Source organism: Octopus bimaculoides, chromosome 22, assembly GCF_046866305.1.
Source record: "Octopus bimaculoides isolate indiv1 chromosome 22, ASM4686630v1, whole genome shotgun sequence".
Lineage (NCBI taxonomy): Eukaryota > Metazoa > Mollusca > Cephalopoda > Octopoda > Octopodidae > Octopus > Octopus bimaculoides.
Window position 1 is genome coordinate 35,085,389 of NC_142949.1, and position 23,237 is coordinate 35,108,625.

General features: G+C 39.3%; 1 protein-coding gene across 3 annotated transcripts in view; it reads right to left on the bottom strand.

Moving 5' to 3' along the window:
• Window positions 1-23,237, bottom strand: part of LOC106868677 (fibroblast growth factor receptor 2) — a 124,315-nt gene that overhangs the window by 28,889 nt on the left and 72,189 nt on the right. For all 3 annotated transcript variants that reach the window (XR_016237887.1, XM_089339575.1, XM_089339574.1), the window contains exons 3-8: window positions 10,086-10,230; window positions 8,753-8,877; window positions 7,580-7,636; window positions 3,799-3,956; window positions 3,072-3,189; window positions 1,940-2,127 (exon numbers count right to left, since the gene is read on the bottom strand). Coding sequence is in view for 2 of the 3 variants with exons in the window: in XM_089339575.1 (XP_089195701.1) it covers window positions 1,940-2,127; window positions 3,072-3,189; window positions 3,799-3,956; window positions 7,580-7,636; window positions 8,753-8,877; window positions 10,086-10,230 (791 nt within the window). In the remaining variant the exon portion in view is untranslated. The remainder of the gene's footprint in view (window positions 1-1,939; window positions 2,128-3,071; window positions 3,190-3,798; window positions 3,957-7,579; window positions 7,637-8,752; window positions 8,878-10,085; window positions 10,231-23,237) is intronic.

The window sequence follows — 23,237 nt, forward strand, 5'->3', positions numbered from 1 at the left end:
CTTGAAGCATTGTAATAGATGAAGGGACAAAAAGAGAGAAAATAAAAAGCTTCTGACAATGCAGAAAGTTTCACAAAATCTTTCTATTTCAAGGCCCATCTTCAGAAGAAAATCATTGTGGGAAATGCCCAGATAAACAGGTCCCGTTAATTCATTCAAATTTGAAGATGGGCTTTTGTGCCCCAAATGTAATGGTTTTGTGAAACTTTCTGTATTGTCAAAAGCTTTCTATTTTCTCTCCTTCTTTAGTATATGTATATTAGATTTTGTGATATTTATAGGTTTGTTTTATATATATATATATGTATGTATGTGTATATATATATATATATATATATATAACATAACTTTTGGTGATATATGTTATATGTATATGTATTAAAATGTACTGATGTGTGAAGAGAAAAAGAGAAAGATGTGAAATAGATTTGTTATATACAAAGTCAAATAGACAGGAGAAATAGAAAGAAAGAAAAAAACAAACAAAAAAGACAGAATTAGATGAAGTGCCCTCTGGGTACTGTAATATCCAAAACATCCATCCCAGAAATGGAACCTTGGAACCCTAAAAGATTTACGAAGAAAAAAAGGAAAAAAAAATACACAGAAGAAACATTTGATATATTTCTACTTTCATTTTGCTGCAGTCGTTAAAAATGGTCAGCACGGTGCCTAGTAAAAGAAAGAACTTACCAGAAATATGGAGACGGAGAAAGAAAAGTAGGTTTTCAAAGTTGAAGGGAAAAGCCCTGCCCCCACCCGACCAAATCTAGAATTTAACGGATAATTGTATGTGCACATGTGTACACACACATACAAATATATATTATATATATATGATCGATGCCAGGCCCGCCTAACTGGCTCCTGTGCCAGTGGCACGTAAAAAGCACCCACTCTCAGAGTGGTTGGTGTTAGGAAGGGCATCCAGCTATAGAATCGTTGCCAGATCAGATTGGAGCCTGGTGCAGCTGCTGGCACTCCAGACCTCAGTCAAACCATCCGACCTATGCCAGTATGGAAAACGGACATTAAATGATGAATGAATGTGTGTGTGTGTGTCTATCTTCTATCTTTCACTTGTTAAGACTGCCTTGAAGAGTTTTTAGTTGAAGAATAAACCCCAGAACTTATATTTTAAGCCTGCTACTTACTCTATTGTCATTTCGACAAACTGCTAAGTGACAGGGACGTAAACACCAACACTGGCTGTCAAGCAGTGCTGGGGCACAACCACAGACACACAGATATTCACACAATGGGTTTCTTTCAGTTTCCATCTACCAAATCCACTCAGAAGGCTTTAGTTGGCCTGAGGCTGTAGTAGAAGACACTTGTCCAAGGTGCCATGCAGTGGGACTGAACCCAGAACCGTGTGGTTGGGAAGCAAGCTTCTTGCCACACTGCCAAACCTATACCTATACACACACACACGAATTTTATATGGATTTCAATAATGCTCCAGTTGTTTAATGAAAGGAACTACACACTATTCATTGAATTCTGACAGCGGAAGCAGTCGAGTATTCCACAGTATGACACTGTATGCGTGTGTGCATTCTGTTTATTTTCTCTCATTCCTTTCTGTTGAAGAGCATAGGCTCGAAACATGAAAGACTTCATTTTTCCTGCGCATCAAACCAATACACTTGCTTGTTGTTCACACACCTGTCTTCGTCTTCTGTTTTTCTATAAATTTCAACTATACATATGTATATATATGATGGACTCTTCCATCGAAGATAACAAATGAGTGGTCAGCTTTTGCTGAATGACCTGCACAAATGATTTGTTTATAATGATCAAATGTTTGTATTGTACATTAGCTCACTCACGACATTGTCTGAACAGGTGCTAACTGTACCACGTGTCAGGTGTCGACATACACACGCACACACGTATACATACTCACATGTACATGTTAGTAATGAAAGCGTACCTTGATGACCCGGACAAACGGTTCCCCATTTTCTGTTTGGTAGGTGCCATTCACTTCGTAATGCCTGAGCCACTGCAGGTGTGGATGAAGATCACTTATCATCACTTTACACATAAACTTGGCTGTCCCCCCGTACGTTACTGTTTGGTTCTTTGGTCCATCAATGAAGGGCGCATGTGGCACCCGCTCTACAACATAAAAAAAAAATTTTCTTTTTTTTAATTCTTAAATTTAATTAAATTTTTTTTTTTCAATCAGTGATCAACTCAGCAAATATGCATGCACGTATCAAATCATAGCCTGTGTGTGTCTCTCTCTCTGTATGTAAACATTTAATTCCTATTTGTAAATCTCACAATGAGAGATATTCAGCAATAATACTTCGGAGTAAAGATTATTTGCCAACATAACATGGCAGTCCTGGTTTAGGACGAATGTTACTGTAATTTAGCCCCTTGTTAGAAAATATCAGGACACAGATCGTGTCGTATAGCCAGCTGAAGACAATGTCTCCTGGGGCTAAATTACAGCAACATTCGCCCTAAACTAGGACTGCCATGTTATGTTGGCAAACAATCTTTACTCCAAAGTACTGTTGCTGAATATCTCTCGTTGTGAGATTTAAAAATAGTAATTTTCTAATTTATAGATCAGTGACTATCACTCTGGAAACTATATATTTCGAATGAGAATTTGGCAGCGCCACCTCTAGCCGAACAATTCTTGTGCTGATGAAGGGAAATAACACAGAAATTGCGATACACAGATATTGTTTTGACCACGCTCTCTTTCTGTCTCAGTCCTGCCTTCATCTCAAATTTTACATCACATACACTATCTTCCTATCTCTCTTACACACCCACCACTTTCTCTCTCTCTCTCAAAATACAAACTTCTCATTTCTATTACACCCCTCCTCCCTTGTCTTCTCTCCCATTTTAACTCCCCACCCCAAACATTTAATCTCTCTCCCATATGTCTATTCCTTTCTTTCATTCTCCCATTTTTGCTGATTTCCATTATTTCTTTCTCACCTTGTATTTCTCTCTCTCCTTAACCCCACTCTCAGTAATCTCTCGCTCACAATATCACCAACACACACCAGATTAAGAACATATACCAGAATACTGACGAACAATCTTGAGTTCATAGGTCCAGTGGATCGATCCCTCTTCATTGCTCACAATGCAGGTGTAATTCCCAGCATCTTCTGGAACAACATCCTTGATCGTTAGCGTCCATTTTCTTGCCTGAACAAATAAATATAAATACATTAATAGCAGAATAACTAAAATGCAAAATGCTTTTTATCAGTCTACCTGGCCGACAATTAGGTCAACAGGTCTCACTTTTATCTCCTCCTTTGATCAGTGGTTTAGTAACAAGATGAGTGACCAGCTATTAAAAAAAAAAAAAAAAAAAAAATTCGTAACCTGCTCATGTTTGTCCACCCTGCTGGAAACAGCAGCTAACTAAATCTCCCTCAAACCACAATGTGAACTTTTAAACCATTCAAGTTTGCTGTGCCTGTATACCAGAAGACACCACTGCTGAAATACCACAGAATGTTGGTGTTGTTTTAGCATGAGATCTGCCACAGTATCCATAGCCTACACTGTGAAATGATCTGAATTAGGTTTAGGGTTTAAAGTTAGGTCAGGGTTTTAGGATTAGGATTCAGTGTTGGGATTTGGGCTTAGTGTCAATGTTTAGGATTAGGATTAAGGGTTGGAATTAAGGTTAGGGTTTAGGCTACATGCCTAAATAATTGCTGGATAGGTGCATGGGGGTGGGGGGTGGAGGGCACTTGAGTTTGGGGTAAAAAATTAAAAAAAATTTTTTTAATCTTTCCATCTTACCTGTTTCATTTGGCCCTCTTTGAAAAGTTTACCAGATTTATACCACGTTATGTTGGGCTTAGGGTTCCCAATAGCCGGACATTTCAATTGGACCCAAGAACTTGGTGGACGTGCCACAAGTCTGATCGGGGCCTTTTTAGATGACCATCGTGGTGGACCTTGATAAAAATAAATAAAAAGCAAAACAAAATGACAATAATGTGTTTAGTGTACAGGACGTTTTACTGTTTTACTCGCTGATAGACAAGTAGGGAGACAGACCAACAGACAGGCAAACAGATAGATAGACAGACAGACAATCAGACAAATAGATGGTTAGACAATAGATAGACAGAGATACATAGATGGATAGACAGACAAACTGATAGATAGACAGATGAATAGATAGACAAGCATGTTTATTCAGGAAGTGCTGGAACCAACATTATGAGCTGGAAGGAAACAGGACATACTGTTATTGGCTAGTCAGATATTTACAGCAAATGCTTGCTGGGATATATATATATATATATATATATATATATATATATATATATGTGTGTGTGTGTATATATATGTATATATGTATGCTTAAGTAGGGAAGGGGTGGAGGTGAAATGTTTATGAAGGAAGTGTGTAAAAGAAGCAAGCAGGACATGCATAATGTGCCAATGAGATATTTGAGTGAAAAAGCTAGATATGTCTCTGGGTAAACAGGAAGTAGAATGCGAACATCTGGGGTGAATCAGTCGAGGAAAGGGGGGTCACTACGATAAACACACACACACACACACACACTTACCTACTTATACACCTTTAAGTTGGTTGGGATGCTTATGAGATATCCATCAGTGTTAAGATGTGATAGACAGATGGGTTAAGTTTTCTTGCAAACATACAAGTTCTCTACCATTAATGTAGAAGGAGTAGTAGAAGTAGTAGTAGTAGTAGTAGTAGTAGTAGTAGTAGTAGTAGTAGTAGTAGTAGTAGTAGTAGTAGTAGTAGTTGTTGTTGTAGGAGCAACACAACAAGTTTTGTTGGTTGGTCCTGACATTAGTTGTACAGCAACAAATTTTTATCAGAAATCTTACGAAGAGGACAAAAGTCTTGAACAACTCCCTCGTTCAGAAATAAATGGGTGTATTGAGAGACAGCTATTATGCTATAAAGTATGAGGCTTGACTAAAATGCCATCCAGTGGGGTGGAACCTGTGTCCAGTAGAGCAAACCTGTTAACCACTCAATTAAGCCTTTGTTAAGGTACTCAGGCAGTGTTTTAATAAACTAGGTCTTTCGTCTTTTTATCTTTTCCTTGTTTCAGTCATTAGACAGTGGTCGTGCTGGGGCACCACCTTGAAGAATTTTTAGTCAAATTGACCTCAATACTTATCAGGGTCTTTTTGCCAAATGGTTAAGTTATGGGGATGTAATCACACCAATACCTTTTGTCAAGCAGGGGACGGGGAAGGAGACTATAACAAACACAGACTCAAGGACACACACACACACACACACACATAGATATATATGATGGGCTCCTTTTAGCTTCTGTCAACCAAATCCACTCACAAGGCTTTGGTTGACCTGAGGCTATAGTAGAAGACACTTGTCCAAGATGCCACACAGTGGGACTGAACCCAGAACCATGTGGTTGGGAAGCAAGCTTCTTACTACCCAGGCATGCCTGTTAAGATTTTCATATAAATAATTTCAGTAAATACAGTGGTGCCAATTGTGACCACTAAGCCACATTCCTCTAGCTAAACTATGGATGGGACAGTTCCCTATTTACAACTGTACCCTTTCTAGATAGCTGGGGCCTGGTCTCTGAGAGACAAAGAGATAATGAGAGAGAGAGAGAGAGAGAGGGAGGTGTAAAGAGAATGAAAGATGCAGGGCCATATGTAAGTGTGTGTATCTGTGTGAATGTGTGTGTGTGTATGTGAGTGTTTGTGTTTGCATGTGTTTATATTGGGAACAGAAGATCTCAGGAAGCTGAACCTAATAAAGGAGATAACAAACAATGACATATGGCGAGATGATGTGCTGAAGAAGATCTGTCCGACCCATACAGGCATGGTGAAATGGATGTAGAAAGACAAAGACCAGCATCCCGATGCCATCCCCCCACCACCACACACACAGACACACATTCCCCTTCTCAATTTTAGTCCAGGTGCCACTGTCCCCACCATCACTTTCATGGGATTTCCTTAACTTAACGACCACTAGAACTGCACAGAAACATTAATTTTAGTTGAGACTGATAAAGAAGTTAGACTGCAAAACATGTGTGTGTGTGTGTGTGTGTGTGTGTGCGTGTGTGTGTAAGAGATGTAAAGATAAAAACATAGAGTCAGAGAAAACTGCTCACTCACTGCTCTTTAACAAGAGACTAAGAAAGAGAGAAAGTTTGATACAAGTGTTCATGGTGTACACATATATACATATATATATGCATACACACATATATATATATATATACATACATATATGCATATATATAGATATACACATAAATATATATATACACACACATATATATACATAAATATATAGATATATACACATATATATACATATATACACACATACATATACATACATATTTATATACACATACATATGCACACGTAAATACATGTATGTATGGGCATGAATGTGTATGTATGTCTCTGAACTACAACAACAGATGGAGGTAAAAGTATATCTTTAATTCTATTGACATAAGCAATAAGCTATAAAATAGCAAAGGTGGTGGTGGTGGGGGGGAGCAGAGGAGAAGAAAGGGAAAGAAAAAAAAACTTAACAAAAAGAAAAACAGGAAGGAATTCTTTAACAGCTGAAGCTACAATTATCTCACTACCAAACCGTACACATACATATGTACACACACACACACACACTATCTCCCTCCCTTGGTTTCAGACCATTAGCAAGATGCTGAATCAAGGAATATTGCCAGCCTAGAGGGAAGGGGAGAGGATAGTGCGTGTGTGTATATATACGCACACACCAATAAATACAGGCAAACATATATTATATATATAATATAGGTTTCAGACTATGCGATTCTGGGTGTCTATATATAATATATATATGTAAAATATATATAATATATATATATATGGTGCCTCATATATGACTAAAAGACTTCACCAGGTGGTGCTATTAAGTTAGACATGGCCTGGGGTCTATACTGGCCGAAACCTATATATATATACATATGCTTGTGTGTGTATTGGTGCAAGAATGGCAGTATGGTAAGAAGCTTGCTTCCCAACCACATGGTTCCAGGTTCAGTCCCACTGCGTGGCATCTTGGGCAAGTATCTTCTACAATAGCCCTGGGATGACTAAAGCCTTGTGAATGAATTTGGTAGATGAGAACTGATGCCTAATATTTGTGTGTGTGTGCCTGTGTGCATCTGTCTATGTATCTATCTGTATGTGTGTGTGTGTGCATGTGCGTGCGCGCATGTATAAATCATTTCATTTTCACGTCCACCTCCCTTTGCTAGCGTGTGTCTGATGAAACTTATTGAAGTAATTTTCTTACAACCAGAAGTTCTTTCCATTGCCATTCCCCACTTGTTTCGAAAATTAAGTAATATTTACCAGAGTCCCTCAAAGTAGCATATTGACCCCGAAAGAGTGAAAAGTAAAGTCGACCTTGGCAGAATTTGAACTCAGAATGTAGCCACAGGCGAAATACTGCTAAGCATTTTGCCTGGCGTGCTAACGATTCTGACAGCTTGGCCGCCTTAACAACAACAATAAGAAGAATGAAAAACCAAGTTTACCTCTTTGCTTTACATATTCTGCATCTGATATTGTGTCTGATGTTGTATTTTCTTTTTCTGAAACATAAATAAAATAAAATAATATATATATATATATAAAATAAAATAAAATAATATATATATATATATAAAATAAAATAAAATAATATATACATATATACGGAGCGAATAAATCATGAGAAAATTAATTCACGGAAAACTGAAAGTATTTTCACACTGGTGGTTGCCATGAATCATCATCATCATCATCGTTTAACGTCTGCTTTCCATGCTAGCATGGGTTGGACGATTTGACTGAGGACTGGCGAACCAGATGGCTGCACCAGGCTACGGCGCAAAATAAATCAGTTGCAGTGCAGACTTCAACACGACGGGTTGGGGCTCTTTATCATGGTAACGCTTGCTGAGGAAGGTGAGGCTATAATGCCAGTCCAGAAACTGGTCCACACAAGTCCAAATACTTGAATGTATGCTGAGAAATCGAACCCAGAATGTAACGACAGGTGAAATATCGCTAAACATTTCGTCCAGCATAATAATAATAAATAATAATAATAATTTCTACGGAAGGCCTCAAAATTTTTTTGAGGGGGGGGGGGGCACTAGCCAATTACATTAACTCTCGTGTTTCACTGGTACTTAATTTACTGAGCCCAAAAAGATGAAAGGCAAAGTCAACCATGGCAAAATTTGAACTCAGAACATAAAGATAGACGAAATGTTGCTGAGCATTTTGTCCAGCATGATGATAATAATAATAATAACATATATACACACACACACATATATATATATATATACATACACACACATAATTTGACAGCTGCACACATACACGCACTGCAGATGTGTATACTACATTATAAGCTATAACAATAACTGCCACAACTACAGCATCAACAATAACTGAAAGATCAGAGGTAATGAGGGGGAACTGAGCAATATAAACGAGAAAGAGAGGGAGAGAGAGAGAGAGAGAGAGAGAGAGAGAGAGAGAGAGAGAGAAGGGGGGGAGATGGTGAGAAAGAGGAAGCAAGTGTTTAGAGAACATCTTAGTGTATAGATGTAATGGTAGAAACAGACACAGAAAACAAACATTCCCCCCCTCCACCCTCACGGTGGTGTGGTGTTGGATGGGGTGGGGGCGGGGGCGGAGTGGGTCAGCTAACTTACCTCTGACAAGCAAGGTGAAATTGCCCCATATTTTGCCGTGTTGGTTGTGGGCGTAGCAGGCATAGTTGCCGCTGTCAGCCTTGGTACTATCCTCAATAACTAGAGCATACCGCAAGATACTCAACCTGGAAGAGCATCATCATCATCATCATCATCAACACCAGAAAGAAAAAAAAGAAAGAAAGAAGAGTTGAAAGAAATGCAAGATAAAAACAAAGAAAGAAAATTATTGTTTTGTTTTGTTTTTGCCCCTCCCACCCTTGCGGATATGCCAACTTTAATATATATATATATATATATATATATATATATATATATATATATATATGTATACACACACCATACAGAAATATATACATATATACTATGTACACATACATACACACACAAACATACATATACAGAAATGTATACACACATATATACATACACAAACGCATACATACCTTATTTGAGGTGTACAACACAGATCCCCTACAAACGACACACTTTTATTACACAAGAATATTTTGCAGAGGTGTGAGGGTAGAGGGGACATGGCACGGTTTAAACTTGCCTCAGTATATATTTCGTAAGAGCGACTTCCAATGGGTTTTGAAGTGAGTGGTGATACAAACACACACACACACACATATGTACATGACATTTGGATAAGTCCTTGATGCATATTTCAGGGAATCGAGTTTTTATATGGCGGCAAATAGGATACGCAACATCACAAAAATGGCAAAAATATCGTTCTTGTTGGCGTCATCACTACCACTTCCACCACCATCACCATTATCATTTTTATGTTCATATCCCTCTTGTCTATGCTGGCATGGGTTGAAAGGGTTTTGAGATATTACATCATTCTGTAGAGCACCGACCCTTTGGTAAGGTCTTTCTGTTGGAACATCCTGCTTGTAGGATGTTGATGATAAGGTTGCATATTTAGTTGCAAAAAGTAGAGTTGATTATATTTGAGCTCCTAATATATTACGGGGACTTTTATTTATTTGAACTTTAAAGGCCTTTGGTTATAGAACTGTTTGATGCAAATGGATCTTACGATCTGGTGCTGAAAATTCTTCTTTAACATCCACACACACATACATAAATAAATATATACATACACACACACGTGTTCATAGTATGTTTGGGTACATTATACATAGAAATATAACTAGCTGTGTGTCTAAACATATGCGTATATATCATCATTGTTTAATGGAAATGAACATGCTTACACACACACACACACACACAACTAAGAATGAAAACAATATCAAATAAATACAAACACACCAAAACCTAAGTGTGTGTGTGTGTGTAGAACAAAAGTGAACCATACCTGGGTTGACTAACATTAACCCTTTTTCCATTACGGTACCATGACAGCATCGGCCTTGGTTTGCCCTTAACTCGGCACTGAAGACGAATTCGCTGCCCGACATATTCCACCTCGACTCGGTTTGGTCTCCGCTGAAACTCCGGAGCTGAAAACACAGAAACAGAGAAGGATGATGGTCAGATGAAGTTACAACGCATAACAAATGTGAGAGCTGGATGGTGTGTGTGTGTGTGTGAGTCTGAGGTGTTCATCCTATAAGGCTACAAAACTTTATGTCATATTATGCTGAGTTAAATTACAGTAATCTCTCGCCATATTGTGGTTTATTATTTGAGCTTACGTCGATTCCTCTGGAGTTGTTTTGCATTTATAATAAAATAAATATATACAAATTATAAAAATTACAAAAAAAACGAAACAGAGTACTGTACTGTTTCTACTTCACAGATTATCACCTATCGTTGGAACATAACATTCACGATAGTCAAGGGATTAGTGTAATTAAGAAATGTATGTAACTCCAACTAAATGTACTCAGTGCCTCTTTCTTTTCTTTGTCCACTCACTCATTCCTGCATGCGTATGTGTGTGTAAATCTTATGTAGGGAGTTGAGGTAAATCCCAACTGTTTTCTCTTGAAGCCCATCTTATTCAAATATCATAACCCAATATGTAGTCTCACCCTGGGTTCTATGACATAAACTTACTGTTTTAAAGTGGTCTGAATTATTATCTTCCATGAAAATTTTATGCTAATTTGTTCCAGACCCCAGCTTAATAACGAGAAAGTTATTTTAACTAAATTCTTCATTATTTTAACAATTAATTGAAACAAAGGCAGTGTATGTGGACAGAAATATGGTAACAAAAGGGCACCACCAATAATCCTGCATTCAAAGGGCGAAAAAAAAGAAGTCAATCCTTTCAAGAAACCCAACAAAAATCATTGTTTTAAAACCCATATCTTCTACAGAGATACAGAGCCAGAAAGAGAAATAGAGGGATGGATGGAGTGGGGAGAAAGTGAAGCTGGCTGACTGACATATATACATATCCTGGTTATATATGTGTAAAAGATATTAAAAATAAATCGTATTCCTATTTAATTTTTTTTTAAATATTAAAAAAAATAAACATCCTCATAAAATTGGGGTGTGTCTTGTATCTGTGTACATTAAAGCACTGCCATATTGACTGCTATGTGTAATAGAATATAGGTGTGTGTGTATAATACATATATATATTATCATCATCATCGCTTAATGTCTGCTTTCCATGCTGGCATGGGTTGGATGGTTTGACTGAGGACTGGTGAGCACTAGGCTCCAATCTAATCAGGCAGATTGGAGCCTGGTGCAGCTTTCTGTGTGGTAAGAAGCTTGCTTCTCAACCACATCGTTCCAGGTTCAGTCCCACTGCGTGGCACCTTGGGCAAGTGATGATAATCACAATGATGATGATGACAATGATGATGGTGGTGGTGATGATGATGAAGATGAAATGAGTAAACAAGTAGCACAAATTAGTGGCTTTGATACCAAAAACAATAAATAAATAAAACCGTAACCCCCTCCCACACACACACACATCCCCAGCTTCAGCTGGCCTTGATGGCTGACCCCGATCAAGGTGTTAACAATCTTCCAGCTGTTCATATCTCGGTGGAGCTTAGCTTGACTATATCGTCCATTCACAGCTACACAAGATCATCTTGTAGCCCCTGTGTTGGTGGCTTGGGAGGGGCTTTCAGATTTTGGTAGTGACCCCCAATGATCTTTGCAGGCTGAACAGATATAATTCTTCAAAACATGAGATGGGCATACAGGAAGAAATATAGACATTTGAGATTGTATAGACACATGCATACACAAATACATACATACATATATATATATATATATGATGATATATATAGGGTGGCCCTAATGTAAGTTTACAGTTATTCAATTATGTCTTTCACATTCATATATTAACAGTTAAGATCTTAATTATAAAAAAAATATGAAACCACTATTCTATCCTAATTTAGTTAATTCTGTCAAGCTCCCTTTTCAGTTGACAGTAAGGGACTACCTTGACCAAGCCTTTCCACAGCGTTGGTTTGGAAGGCAGGGCAGCATCAAATGGCCACCATGTTCACCTGACCCGACACCAATGGATTTCTGTTTTTTGGGGGTGTTGTAAAGAACAAGATTTATGAGAAGAATCCCAAAACAGTAAATGAATTAAAAGATTACATTTCTGACGCATTCACTAAAACTGATGGAGTGTCAGTGTTCTGAAGAGGTCTGAAGAATGTTGCAATCTACTCCGAATCAAACCAGGCCCGTCTACCAGATTTTCGTGCCTTGGGGTGCTTCACAATATTCTGGGCGGACATTAACTTGTAATAATGCTAAAGTGGAGTTTTGAAATCAGGGTATCACTGTAAATCTGAGGGTGCACCATTGAATAGTGCGGGGTGGGGGTGGAAGAGCCGTCAAGTGCACCCTCTTTGCAACGGGCATGAATTTAAACACTAGGTCGTCTTAAGAAGCACATATTTATTGTCTAAAGTGGTCCAAGGTTCGTAACAGGGAGAGAAAAAAAATTGGGGATGGAGGGAAGGCCATGACTAGAATGCTTCTTATTGTAAGTTTGCTAGACTGAAGTTAACCTAGGGGAGAAAACAAACACCGCTACTACCTGAGCTGTGGGTAGATGATTGACAATGATGACTTGTCCTGATAGACGAAGTCTAAGGTAACATGCAAAATATAATAGATTTTATTAATCTTGGAAATTATGAAAGGCTAAGTCGATCTTGACAGGATCTGGACTCAGAACTAGAGACTTCAAATATAGAGATCAGACTCACGTGTGTGTGAATGTGAAGCGTGTGTGTGTGTGTGTGTGTGTGTGTGTAAGCAAGTGTCTATGTAAACGTGTAGATTTATGACCGTGTGTACATATGTGTGTGTGTGTGTGTGTGTGATGGTAATAAGTAAACTAAGAGCGGTGGATGTAATGTGAGCCTTACACCTAAGAGAAGCTGGCGGCAGTTAATGAAAACCACTTGTTTCACATATCGTCTGGTTCAGTCAGATACGGGTAGAGAGGGTGAAAAAGAGAGCGCAGGAGAGAGACAGAGCGAGGTGGGAGGAGGACAAGGAAGGGTATAAGAAAACGTACGTAAACTTGCAGAAACTATCAAAGAAACCCACGGTTTTTTCAGTCATGGATGTACGTGTGTACGCGCACATGTATGGGTAATATATATATGAATATACCTGTGTGTGTGTGTGTATACATATGCACACGTGTGCGTAATCCTTCCTTTTATCTAACGCATCAAACCTAACGTTATATACATCATCTTTCGCCATCCCCATCTATCTATCTACCTGTCTGTTATCTACCCTATCTTCCTCTTCTATCTTATAACTACCGTCACCACCAGCACCATCTCCTTTTCTATCTGTCATCATCTCTCTTACTCCCTCTGTATACATCATCAACCCTCTCCTCTCTATCTACCACCGTCTCTTCCTCCTTTCTATATACCCATCGTCTCTCCCGTCTACCCACCACTACTCTCTCTCCTGTCTACGCAATCTCTTCCTCCTACCATCTCTCTCTACCACATTTCTACCCTTCTCAAGCTGCCACCATCTCTTCTCCTCTTGTCTGTCACCACCTCTCCCACGCTCTCTACCTACCGAATAGTCTCTCACCCCTTCTCTCTATTATCATTTCTCTTTCTCTCCCTCTTCTCCCCAGTAACTTGAGAGGAAATTATTATTACATGACTTAATGTTAGTTTATTTGGTTTCATTTATTTATTTATTTGCTCAATATTTTTTTTATTTTACTGTACGTAAAGGAAGGGGGGGGGCAGGACTATACACACAGACTTACACAAACCCTACACACACACACATCAATATATACACATATAAAGATAAACTCTACACGCGCGCGCGCACACAATCTACAGAGAAATAAAAACACGAACTATTTCGGTGTCGTCTTTCTATTAAAACGCCAGTTGTTGAATGGTGTGACATTTATACACACACATACACTCATGTAGAGATGAAAAAAAAAAAGTACATGATGAATAGTCAAATATATATATATATATATATATATATATATATATATATATAAATATATAAACAATGTACAAACATGTAGAGTAACGTATCTATATGTAGTTATTCTTGAAGTCATTAGACACACAAACACACGTATAAGTAGCTACACATACACACTTCTACACAGCAAACATACACAAGCACATTCACTCCTATGAGAAGGATTCATTACACACACACACACCGAGGCGGCGATATATGCGTATTAGGCACTGAATCTCTCTCTCTCTCTCTCTTTCAGAATAATGTATATGGTACATGGAATGCTGTTTGGTGAGGATCAATGCTCATGTTTGGTTTTCATTCAGTCGAGGAAAGCTTATTGACCAGACAAAGACTATGGGATATCAATGGCCTGTGTCTACATCTCCCCTGTCTCCAATGACGAATGCTACAAGTATCTCGGAAGAGAAGAGAATGTTGCGAACGTTGGTGATGACGCCGGTAAAACCAGTGACAAAATAGTTCAGCAGGCTTTGGCTGATATGGAAGTCAGAGCCGTTTACATTCAAAAAGACAATGCTAAATAAAGAATACATGGGCAACCTTTTTCGAGAAGCGGGCCACGTGAGACATGGTTCGTCATCAGGCAGGCTAAGAAGAAGAAAAAGTATATGTGAGTGTAGGTGTGGTTGTGTGATCAGAAATTTGCTTCTCAGCCTCATAGTTCCAGGTTCAGTCTCACTGTGTGGCACCACGACCTGCCATTCATAAAGTCCAACGGGCTGCAGTTTGCTCATGAGTGTAAAGTAATAGTTTTAACATTTGGGATACGAGATTTGGCCACCTTTTAAGACAGTGCTACTCGAAGTGGTGGTCCGCGGTGAGTTTCCAGAAAAGAAATAAAAAACATTATAAAATGCTTATGTATTATTTGTTTACAAAGTAAACATAAGATAAAAAAAAAAAATGGTTTTATAATTTGGATGGACAGAAGTGAGATGACGGTATACGGCCAGTCCACTTGTGTGCGACATCGAAGCATCCAGACAACGTCTGTTGAATAATGACCGTTAAACAACTCCTCTATAGGTCCTCTTGAGTGTGCGGTTACTCTGGGACTAAAGGGTAAATTGGACAGAAACTTAGGAAGAAACACTTAGAGCCATATTAATAAACAGCTACGTGACCCCGGATGAGAGAACAAATGAGATACAGGATAACAAAAGAGAGTAGTCTCCCTTGGGACGTTTGATAGTGACATCTCATTCCACCATGATGCACTTTCGCCTTTCAGAAACAGTAGACCGCTATTAAATACCTGATCAATAAAAGAGATATAATTAAACTGTGCACCCAAATTATCCAAATTACGATAGAAAATTTCGACTGCACCATGTCAGAATGAAAGCTAATACCTTCCACATTATCAGCAGCTGCCCAAAAATGTCCGCAAGTTACTGCCTTCCCAAGAGACACGACACTGCTGCCAAAACCTTTACAATGTTATCCATATGAAGGATTGCTCAGAACAAGAATGTAATCTAAACTCATACAAAATAAAAGGGCAACAAGGTGCAAACCAACAGATCTGATAGTGTTCTATGAGAACCGTCCCCAACCTTTTTTTTTCCTTTGCAACATGGACCGGGTCATCGCCCCGGAGACAGCGATAGTCATAAAAATAGAAATAAAATTTTTTCTGTGGCCAGGTACGAAATGATCATACAAAGTGCATAATATATAAATGGTGTGTGGTAAGAAGCTTGCTTCTCAACCACATGGTTCCGGGTTCAGTCCTACTGCGTAGCACCTTGGGCAGGTGTCTTTCTACTATAGCCTTGGGCCAACCAAAGCCCTGTGAGTGGATTTGGTAGACGGAAACTGAAAGAAGCCCGTCGAATATATATATAAGTAGTTATTTCAACTTTATATTTTCTGACGCGACTCTATCTCTTTCTCTATCACTTTTTCCCCCTCTCGTTCTTCCTCTGTTACTACTACGTATCTCTCTTTACCCCCCTCGTTCTTCCTTCTGTTACTACTATATCTCTCTCTTACCCCTCTCGTTGCTCACCTATTCTTCTACTTCCTCTACCACTCTCTCTCTTCCTTACCCCTCCTTGGTCATATGCTTCCGGTTCACTAATCCTTTTCTTCCTTGGCTATCGACGAGCAAACACGCGAACTTACTTCGTCCCGTCTTTTTCAGTTCGTGCCTCACAGCGTTCATATACACATAATTTTTCACGTCTGGCTGCATAGCCTTTTCCGTTTGTTTTCCTGTCTTGTTTTTTGTCCGCCACGACATTCCTCCATGGCACAGGTCTAATTTGTGTATACAAATTTAATTTGCGGTCCATGGGAAGAGCCTTTTTAACGATGCGTCCTACCCAACTCTTCGAAACGCTGGTGTTAAAATGGGGTAGCTGATGAAGGAAAATGTTCTCTATGTGGTTTGTGTGTTTGCTGTACTCTGGTTATTGTTGTTTTCTTGTCTGCGTTTTGTTTGCGGTGTCCTGTACCCGGATATGCGCCTATATATGCAGGTAGACGTGAGTGTGCGCATGCCTGTACGTATATATATGCATATACTCATTTATTATTTGTTTTATGTATATATATATATATATATATATATATGTCTGTTTGTCCTCCCACCATCGCTTGACAAACTTTTATATATACACACATACATCTATAAATGCACACACACATGCAAGAAGCAATGGTGCAAGTCTTTGCAGACCTACACATGCACACGTACATGTTTACACACACATACACACACCTATACATGTATACACACACATGCAGGAGAGTGATGCGAGTCTTTATACACTCATACAAGTATACACACAGCCACATGTAGGAAGCAGTGGTGCAGGTTATTAAATATTTCTCAATTTATCAAGACGTTTAATGTTACAGTTTGACTGTTAAGATCATTCAGATGTTGTTATAACGACCTACCTCGCTACCTCCATATCCACCCTATCTTGGGTAGCTTACTTACATAGGGTACATGGACGTGATAAGGAACCGAAGTGAAGGCGGATAATGTTTCCAGATAAGGAACCAACCACTCTGCAGGGACGGGGAGTTAAGGTCTCTAGTTTGTTGTTATTAACACCTCCCAGTCAAACACCCCCAGCAAAACATTTTAAATAGTAATCTTATGAAAACATTAGATTGTGCGTTAGGAGTGGATTAAGGAGGAGGATGAAATGTGGGACGAATACATATAGGGGTGGGGTGGGGGTGAATAACCTAAACCCCCAAGTTGCGCACAAATATATAGGTGATACATGAAGTGCACATACAAGTTAATAAGAGACAGGGGATTTCAAAGTGGTTTATGTGGTCGCTTGAAATAACAACCGAATTTCCCTTTTAACCCCGTTCAAACATCTTTAAGAATACGAAAGGCCCTTAGGTAAGCTATACTTGAAAACGAAACAGTCACAACTAGAACGTCTGTAGTCATAGATATTCTGGACTACGGCTGACCTGGTGCTGAATGTCTGGCCATCTAATTTTGGTCATTATTAAGTTACAGAGAATTAAAGTGTTCCCTGCTGGTTCATTGTATTAGAGTTCCAAATAACCACAATTTTGAGACCGTAATTTCTCATACATGAGGCGCAAGAGTGGCTGTGTGATAAGGAGCTTGCTTCCCAACCACATGGTTCCAGGTTCAGTCCCACTGCGTGGCACCTTCGGAAAGTGTCTTCTACTATAAGCCCCGGGCCGACCAAAGCCCTGTAAATGGATTTTGGTTGACGGAAACTGAAAGTCCGTCATACAGACACACACACTAATAACATACTCATTTCCATAATTAGCGTACAAAAATACACCAAATTTGAAATCAATTGGAACAAAATTAGAGGAATTAAAAAGTGTGAGTCAAACAAAAAACATTCAGTTATTAATCTATCTAGAATAGGAAGACTTTCCCGTAAAAATCAAATAAACACACATTCTAATCTAACCATTTTCTACGAGGGATTGTATTCCTTCAGATTGGATTCCAGGGGCACAGTTTTTGACTTCCGAATAATTGTCAGGAGTCAATGACCCCTACCATACACAAAGACAGTCGTTGTGGTTAAACCCTTAAAAAAAAAGGACCACTTTAATTCTACTAACCTAGCCTCTAAATTACATAGTGGAATGTTGAGTAATATAATATGTATGTACTGTTTCTTACTCCCTCACACATCGCGGTGGAATGAAGAACGGCCGAACCCATTCATCTCACAAGTCTTTGCAAGGAAGAAGCAAAACTACGAAAGACATTCTATGCAGTTGCCCAACCAACTAGAAATAACAGCGAAATCTCACTCAAATTACGCTATTGTAATGAAAAAGACAGGGAAAAACGTAACTTAAGATATAACCTGTTTTAAAACTGGGATGGTTGCGGTTAGAACGTTTTTGATCATAGTTCGGTCAGAACAGTAAGTACTAAGCTGAATGATGATAATTTGCTACAACTAGCACCGCTACGTTACGGAGACGTAAACACACCAACATCGGTTTGTCAAGCGATGGTGGGGGGGGGGGGGACACAAACAGACACACCTATTTATATATATATAGTTCGAAAAAGACAAAAAACAACAACGCGAGGACGTGATACAGATTGTGTTACTGGACGCTCGGGAAAGGAAAGAAAGAGAATTTGACGTTTCGAGCGGAGCTCTTCGTCGGAAACAAAGGACAGTCCAAAGAAGGGAAGACGGAGGAAGAAAAAATCGCCAACGATATCCACGAGGTTTTATATATATATATATATATATATATATATGATGGGCTTCTTTCGGTTTCCGTCTACCAAATCAACTCACAAGGCTTTAGTCGGTCCGAGGCTATAGTAGAAGCCACTTGCCCAAGGTGCCATGCAGTGAAATTGAACCCGGAGCCATATGGTTGGTAAGCAAACTTCATACCACACAGCCACGCCTACATAATAACACTATTAAAGTCCCACGATCATTTATTGAATCTATTACTTGCAATAACAGTGTGTCAACCCAATTCGATCTTTTTTGATTTGCCTTCCTTGACTTTGGCTTGCTAAATCTTAGTTCAACAGCTTTAATCCCTTCTACATACAGACATTCACACATTATATAGTTTCGATTAACCAAAGTTACAACCCTCGCAACATTAACCGTGTTAGCAATTATTTTGCACACTAACGGTCCTTCGTGTTACATTCAGCTACATCTCATGTCTCAACCATGCTGCTGCTGACGTCACCAGTTTAAGTACGATGACTGTTTTTTGTCCCCCTAAACCCGAAACAGTGCCTCTCCTCATTTGTTTTTGGTTCCATGTGATGTCCTTTGTAAATTGCTACATTCTTTTCTCCCCAAGAAAAATACGTTCAGCAGAACGGTTCCTGCAAAGCTGATTCAAAAGAGCGGAGCAAATTGATTGCACAGCCATCTGTGACTCGGTCGGTGAACGGAGACGGCAGACAGACAAACAGGCTATTTACTGTAGGAGAGTAGTTAAGTGGAAAGACAGATGTAGTTCTTAGAGAACCTTGATCTGACACCGAGACAAGTGTGTGTGTGTGTGTGTGTGTGTGAGAGAGAGAGAGAGAGAGAGAGAGAGAGAGAGAGAGAGAGAGAGAGAGAGAGAGAGAGAGAGAGAGAGAGAGAGAGAGAGAGAGATTATTTAAGATTGTTCTTTCTTTTCCCGTTTTTCTCTTTGACTTGTTTTAGTCACTGGACTGCGACTATGCTGAGGGCATCGCCTTCAAGGGTTTAGTCGAACAAATCGGCCCCGAGTACACATATATATATAATTTTTAAAGTCTGAACTGCTGTAAGGTGACGACGTAAATAAACCGACACCAGTTTTCAAGCAATAATAGGGAACAAGGAGACAAATACAAATGTTTTCATTCAAGTGCGTTAACTACAGCATTAGAGCGGTTTAGCTCTTATTTCTAGCAATGTAGGCGTTTCCTAACACCCTAGTCGCATTTGGAGACATTTGTAATTCTTTTTGGTGAAACAGCAAACTCTTGTTTATATCAATTATATACATAGCCATCCCCCATCATCTTACCATATGTCTCATGCAGCCCGCTTCTCGAAAAAGGTTGCCCATGCCTAATCTAAAGCAATCCAATTGTGAAATTTCCTTCAGTCTCTTTTATTCGTAGGCACAGTCAACAAAGAAGTACCGTGTCCTCTTTCAAAGACGCCAAAATGTATATATGATTCGTGGGACAATTTGTGCCGAAAACCGCCACAATTAGCTCCAGTGTTTTGATGTCACTAGCTCCAGTGCTGGCTGGCTGGTTTGGTTATATTGTGACAGTATGATGGCGACGGCTCCTCTCTGTCGCCTGTGTGATGTGTGCGCAGACATTAAATATAACGAATATATTGATGTATAATGTGTCATTCTGGCTCTGAAATAATAAATACTTTTGAGAGTATAAACCTCAAGAGGCCCTTGTCAATAATTTGGGGCTCGCAATTTCAGTGCAACCTCAAGAAACAGGCATTTTCTCTTCGCCCAAGTATGTACGCATGTATGTATGCATGTGCACACAACACATACATATACACACACATATCTATATATTCACACACGTATATACATACATACACGCGCACACACATGCATAGATATGAAGAAAGAAGAGAAAAGAAAAGGTATACCCTCCGACCCAACCCATACACCAATATGTATTTCACAGAATGTTTCTTGGAATTCTTTCAATGATGGGGAAAAAAATTATAATTTCCATAATTTTGATACTGTTTATTAAATATTGAATTACTGAATATATAATATCTCATGGAGGAGGGGAAGAAAATGGGGGAAGGGGAGAGAGAGAATGGATAAACGAAATGGAGGGAGCAATATACATGTGTGTTGTGTGTGTGTATATATATATATATATATATATATATATATATATATATATATATATATATATATATATATATATATATATATATATAAGGTTGATCCAATGGGCTTAACATCTTTGTGTATATATTATGTCTAGACACACACTGATGTCTATAAGTGACTCTCATATATATATATATATATATATATATATATATATATATATATATATACACACACACACATAAAAAACACATATATAGACATATACACATATATATACACGCACACACATGTATACATACGTACACGTCTGTAAGTATAGGTGACTTTCATTTGTATGCATGTACTTATGTATATCCTCATCATCGTTTTAACACTCATTTTTCCACGCTTGCAATGGTCGGACGGAATTTGTTGAGGCGGATGCCCTCCCTGTCACCAACCTTCGCCTCTTTTTAAGTAAGGTAATATTTCCCTCCAAGACAAGGCATGTTTTCACAGAAAACTGCAAATTGAAGGCACCGCATGCATGACGGTAGCGCTTGTTTACAACTATCACGCAATGTCAAACCCAACGTGACAGTGACCACCACCCACACGAAGGAGCTAATAATAGCCTCATACTTGATGTCTCTCACTGGATGGAGTACTTTTTCTGTTGATTCTACGTCTATTGGATCTTTAAACTATATACGCACTACTAAACAAATCCAAGGTTATTTTTTCGTTAGGCGTACCATTCACAAAGTCCCGCGGGCGACAGGTTGCCACTGACTATACCATCCTTGCCACCACACTCAGAATATTACCCTTACCACTTCTACCTATCTCACAATCTATGGTTACCCCGACCCTCCCTCCTCTGTTTCAGAGTGTTCTTTTCCCCTCCTTCTGTACTTCCTACTTAATAAATGAATGAGTCAGAGCTGTAGTTTCAGGTGTAGATAAAAGGGGAAGGTACACTGTCACACCATCACCACCACCAACGCAACCATCCTTCTTTGCCACCCTTTTCTTTCAGCCTAACCCCTATTATCACTCTTCTTCACGTGACACCCTCTCCTTCATTACTTAGCTTCAGTGTGTGTGTAGGGTGTGGGGGTTTCTCGTTAAAAGGTGTCGGTTAGATGTCCGGCGGTTTTTTCTTCAAGGCCGGGATTATTGGAGCGTGATGGTGGTGATGATAATGGTGGTTGTGGTGGTGATTATGATGGCGGTTGTGGTTATAATGATGATGATGATGATGGTGAGGCTGGTGATAATTATGTACACTTTACGTTGGATACTACCCAGGACTATGCTGACACCTTACCCACTAACCTCACCACGACACGGAACCTCCGCCACCGAAAAACAAAAGGTGTTCGATCGATTTGCTACGAACAAACAGCAGCCAAATTCCATCAGATCATACCTTGCCGCCTATGTTACATAAAGGCCACATTAGACAAGCCTTCGAGAGCCGCGAAAAACAAGCGATAAATTGCCTTGTGACTGGCACGAACTGATTAGATTTGGGGATCGATCCATTACTGGACAAGGATTCTGGATTATTTTATGGTGATATATCCTTCATTGGCCACAAGGGCCCAAGAGGTTGGGATAATACAAGGACAAAATAAAAAGTAATAACGATTTTTTTTATTTGCCACAAGATAAAATGACGAAAATAAATCAGGTTACAGACGTGACGGATGACAATCACCGAAACACACGAATTTCGGTCATTGGACTGCGGCCATGCTGGGGCACCGTCATGAAGGGTTTAAAGTCGAGCAAATCGACATCGGTACTTTTTGTTCCGAGCCTGGTATTTATTCTATTCTCTTTTTGTCGAACAATTAAATTACGGGGAATGTAAACAAACCAACAGCGGTTGTCAAGCAGTGGCGGTGGGGGGCGACAAACAAACACCAACGTACACGACGAGCTTCTTACAGTTTCTGTCTACCAAAGCCACTCACGAGGCTTCGTTCGACCTGGGGGCTATAGTAGAAGACTCTTGGCCAAAGTGCAACGCTGTAAGACTGAACCCGGAAACGTATGGTTGAAAAGCAAACTTCTTACCACACAGCCACGCCTGCATATCATCAATGCCAACCAGCATCACCCACCGCCATTGGCATCATCGTCTCCACCACTACCACCAGAAACAAAGCCTTTCTCTCCATAACTATCACCGCCTTCA